A 5,000-nucleotide genomic window follows, 5' to 3' on the forward strand; every position below is an offset into this window, starting at 1 on the left:
CGCCAATTTTTGGCTATAATTTTAAAGAACCCAATGGCGCATGTTCTCCTACATAGAGTTCCCAGAGCCTCGGGTCATTCTCCGGTGATGAGAATGATCTTCAGATGCGTGTAAGAATGCCAGATTTTTTTATTGAGCATGCGCAGTTAAAAAGACTTTGCCCTTAAAATGACAACTGCACGTACAGAGAACAGAAAACTCATTTTCAAAGTCGTAGAGACACTTTTTGGCAGCCTAATTACATTTAGTGTCCCGCTAATGACCTCACACACTGGCTTTTAAGTGAACTGGTTCGGAGTTTTCAATTAACACATGCTCTGTCGAGATACAAACACGAATATAATCCTCTCCTTGCACGAATGTGCGTTCCAAATCTTTTGTTTGTATGTCTACTGTACGCTTGTTTTTATTAGGGAGCTTAAGCAACGACAACGGCGACGGCAACGAGAACGTCAGAAATTTGCATATTTAGTGGGTAAAAACAATAGCTTTGCACGCCCTGCACGTGCGTTTTTCACTTTTGTCCATTTCGTTGCCGTCGTCAGCAAAACAACAACGTGAAATGGCCAAATTTTTGGTTTTATGAAGAACGTCAGCACTTAAGGATAAATCTTCATTTTCTCTCCTAAAATGGAGTGCCGTTCCGACTGGTGTCATCTTTGAGGAATTACCACACCCTTGTCATATTAAAAACGTTGAAATAGTCACGAAGCGATTAAAATAACACAAATTTATATTTTGAGATGACGTTCTCGTTGAGGTCGCCGTTGTCGTTGCTTAAGCTCCCTATTTTGGCATGCGCACGGGTTTTTGGAAACTCCGCACTGGCTTATTCTATCCAGAAATTTACAAAGATCGTGAACCATGAAGGAAATTCATAACATTTCAAACGCCAGCGACTTATGTGAAGAGCGAAAACCGGGTATATTACACTTGCTAAAAAGGTCCATTAGGCCTCCAGTTTAAAGTTTGCTGATGTAGAAACGTTAATTGGGCTTAAAATAAACGAGGAAATTGCGCGCGGGATAAAAATAAATAAAATGTTGAAATGTCTGACATGGTACTTCTTGGAGAAGCACTTGGGCGTGGGAAGCCCAAAGCCATGAAAGAGAAATATAAGAAGCAATAACAGTAGCTCCGGAGGAAAGAATCCGCGTTTCCGGCTTGCAGATCTCTGGACCCTTCATTTTCAAACTGTGCTACTCAGAGTCTAGATTCTACGCAGTCTTTTAAAGTTGTACTACTGGTTTGCAACGAGCTTTTGCTATCTGCCAAGCGCTGTAGATGAAGCACCCGTTTATTCGCTTTGACCACATCCAACAAATTGGTGTTATTCGGGGCTTGTGCTCTAAGTTGTTTGTTTGAGTCGACAGAACCGCTATAAGGAGGACAAAAAAGGAGAATTAAGGGTAAGATAAAGCGTCAAACGGCACGGATACTTGGGCAGCATTTACACGAACGCGGTTTCACATCGACACGGTTTCATGATTTCGAAACCGCGTCAAAATTGATGCGGTTTCGAAATGTTTACACGGAATCGTTTTAGCCAAAACATCAAAGTCGTGATGGTATAAGCGAGCGCTGCACTACGTACGTGCTAAATTCACCATTTTGAATCGAACAATGCAAATTTCGCACCAAAATAGCAACCGTGTTCAAATCGATGCAGTTTCGCTGTTTACACGACAGATGAAACTGCATGGTTTTGAAAACGCTCCACTTTTGGCAGCGTTTTCAAATCGACTCGTTTTCGCCAAGGGTTGCGATCGGTGTCGTAAAAACAGAAGGCGTAACCGCATCGGAAACGTTGTGGTTACAAATGAAACCGCTTTCGTGTAAACGCTGCCTTGGTTCAACAAATGCCCAGTACAAATCAGATACAAGCTTTGTTTTTGATAAACATCAAACCATCCTAAAGAGGTGCCCCCTTAAGTCAATTAACACCCCCCCCTACCAATTTACAACCGTGACAAACACAAAGAAGCTAGGGTTTAGGATTGCTTTAAGGTCGTGATCATCTTAACTGTTTATGTCCACTTAAGGAGTAAAGTCGAGGGACACCGTTTACCGATATTTCTCGAAACAAGTGCTGTGGAACTTTTGGAGAAGGGCAAGAAGACGCGTACGGACATTCAGGAATTAAGTGTAAAATATGCTCCCATCGGTATTCACAATATCGTTCACAAAGCCTCCGTTAGCCTTGTCATGTGGAACGGGCGGGAGAGGCTCTGGAATAATCCAAATCCGGAACCAATAAACTCTAGTTCCGGTTGAATAATTGCGCGTGCGCGAAGGGTCTTTACGTGGAGAGTCAAACATTAAGAAATAGCTTCTTCCTCTAAAGTGGAGCACTTCAGAGGTTGGGGAAATCTGAACTCTCACTTAAGGAAGCTCAGGACGAGGCTTTAAAGAATATAGTGTACAATTCGAAGAATACAATGGTCGCGGTCAAACTTGAGAGAAACACAGTGTGTCATTACTCAAATGTCAACTCTCCGGTATTTTAAATCCCCAGGGGAACACTGATTAATAGAACTTGATTTTAACATTAGTGTTAACTCCCTAACGCGACCGCAACCAATCTGTGTTATTTACTGGTTTAGGAAAATCGTTAGTTTACCAAATGTTGCCGTGCGTATTTGACTGCTTTCATTCCAAAACGGAAATGAATTTGTTTTTCAACAGCCAATGAAACATGGCCTTTTAACTACGCTCTGACGAAGGGCTAACAACACTCGAAACGTCAGCTGTTAGAATATCTCTGTACGGTGGCCAATTTACATTATCAACTCCGTTGATAAAACCAAATTTTTGTATACTACTTTCCCGCCGACGCAGCACCACAGTTTCTTTAGAAACTACCCCCTTCTTTTTGGATTTGACCAGAGTCTCTTTCCCCACCGCTGGTCAAGGGAACGATTGCTCTGTGAACGAGATTGCGGTAACCATTGATTGGCTTGCGTGTTGCGCTGGAATGTTCTTGTCTTTACGCGAGGAACACCATGAGTTCGTACGTCTGTTTGTTATCAGTGGGCCAAATGGGATTTAGATGAGAGTCATTGTGTCATAAATTAAAGTTCCCCACCTTTTTCCTTGGCTGGATTCGGTTCCTTTAACGAAAAAGATAACTAGGAGAACAGCTGTCATTGTTGCGATGATGACAATGCTGACAAGCACAACCACGGTTAGCCGAGTTGTAATGTCTGTTTGAAAAAGAGAAAGTGGAATAGTTAGAAGGTAGAGAAAATACACTGCGCATGCTGCACTGTTATGAGCATGCGCACTCTAAAGGAAGATTGTGCGAATAAATTAACGAATGAAGGAGGCTGGGAGGTGAATAGCACAGTTTGTAAACAACAAACGGATATAGAAGTTGTAAAATCCTGGCTATGTGGTCTCGAGCAATGCATGATGCGGCGCAAACACATTTAAACAAATAATAGGAATTTCAAGCTGAAGGAAGACCAGTTGGTCAGGACTTTCCCCTGATTAGCTTTGGAACACGACGTATCGGTAGACTCTGGGAATGTTATTCCCCTGGCTGACTTCGGATACGTGAACACCGAGAAGAACGCTGTCCGCCTTATCACTTTGTCCGGTTTTGGAAGAAACCGCAAGAAATAGCACAAGACTTCCAAGACTTAAAATAGCCCACGTGGTTGGCGGTTCTGTTGTTGCGTAAGGCAAGAGATCTCGAGAGGAAAAGCCGCGAGAAGGCTGGGGCGAGGGAAGGAAGAATTTCCTTTCCCCCGCAGTCTTCTCTCGCGCTCCGAAATGAACCGCCAGCTTCGCAGGCTAGTCGGCTTAAAGATTTTTTAATACTCTTATTTCTGATATCACTACCTTGTTACTCGACTCACCAAGACATGGTCTGTCAATGCAAGTCTGTGTTTCCGTGGTTTCGTTACACACTTCACATGTTCTATTTCTCAATCGAAGTCCCTGGTTGCATGACTTCGAGCAGATAGTCCATTCAGACCACTCACCGCACTCGCCTGCAGCAGTGAGACAAGAAAGGACTTTTGAGTTGTCTGTGTCAAATTATAAAGGCATGTTGATAAAGAGCAAAACGAGAAGAAATTGGTTTATTTGTCACCAATTTTTTAAAAAGACCGAGGTGACAATGTGTAATCTACAAATGCTGGCGAGATGTATGGAGTTTGTTCCACGTTTTCAGAGTGTGGTGTTGGGAAAGCTGGAAAAGTAAAGGTAGGCAATAACCTAGAGCCAAGAACGGGGAAGACCTTGCAAAGCAAAGAGCCATTGCTGAGTTTCAAGCCCTTTTCAGATTCGTTAATGGCCGTTAATGTCAAAGTATACTTACCAATTATTTCACGAGCGCTTGTTTGATATGAATTGGCTATAACAAATCTTGTGATCCACCAAGCGAGAATGGAGGTAGTCTCATTGGCGCGTGTCGGGTGTCCGGGTCGCGGGTCGAGTATAAATTGTCGCGGGTCCAGAATTTGAACTGTTCTAGAAGCCCTGCATCTTGGTGCCAGTCCTCTTTTCTTTTTTTCTAGAGTCCAGGCCCCAGTTGTTCAAAAGGAGGATAACGCTATGTACCGGATAAATCACTATCCACTGGATAGAGCATTTGCTTTCGCTATGACTTATCCACTGTATAGTGATTTATCCGGCGGATAGCGCTATCCATCGTTTGAACAACGGGGGCCACATTGGTTTGTTTTACTTATAATTTCTTTTCTAGTTTTGTTGGTGCCCTCTTCAATTCATACAACAGGATTTGCGGAATAACAGAGTAGGAATTTCCAACAACAGACAAGGCGTAGTTATTAGTTTAAAAGAGCTGCTACAACAGATTACTGCTCTCTGGTAGTCGACATATGTTTAAGTAATGTCCATATTATATGTTTACATAATTCTTTGCAGAATTCTTCACGAAGTCTGGACCGTCACAGGAATGACTTTTTCCTATTTATACTTTATGATTAGAATTTTTTCTTAGATTCACTACTATGTAGGATTTTTGGATGGTT

At 42.5% G+C, this 5,000-nt stretch overlaps 1 protein-coding gene across 1 annotated transcript in view; it reads right to left on the reverse strand.

Annotated features, from left to right (window-relative positions):
• Nucleotides 1–111: 111 nt before the first annotated feature.
• Nucleotides 112–5,000, reverse strand: part of LOC138028770 (uncharacterized) — a 6,772-nt gene continuing 1,883 nt past the window's right edge. Inside the window, exons 2-4 of the mRNA XM_068876382.1 lie at nucleotides 3,861–3,995; nucleotides 3,086–3,203; nucleotides 112–1,378 (exon numbers count right to left, since the gene is read on the reverse strand). Coding sequence (XP_068732483.1) covers nucleotides 1,204–1,378; nucleotides 3,086–3,203; nucleotides 3,861–3,995 — 428 coding nt within the window. The 3' untranslated portion in view covers nucleotides 112–1,203. The remainder of the gene's footprint in view (nucleotides 1,379–3,085; nucleotides 3,204–3,860; nucleotides 3,996–5,000) is intronic.

Source organism: Montipora capricornis, chromosome 13 (genome assembly GCF_036669925.1).
Source record: "Montipora capricornis isolate CH-2021 chromosome 13, ASM3666992v2, whole genome shotgun sequence".
Classification (NCBI taxonomy): domain Eukaryota; kingdom Metazoa; phylum Cnidaria; class Anthozoa; order Scleractinia; family Acroporidae; genus Montipora; species Montipora capricornis.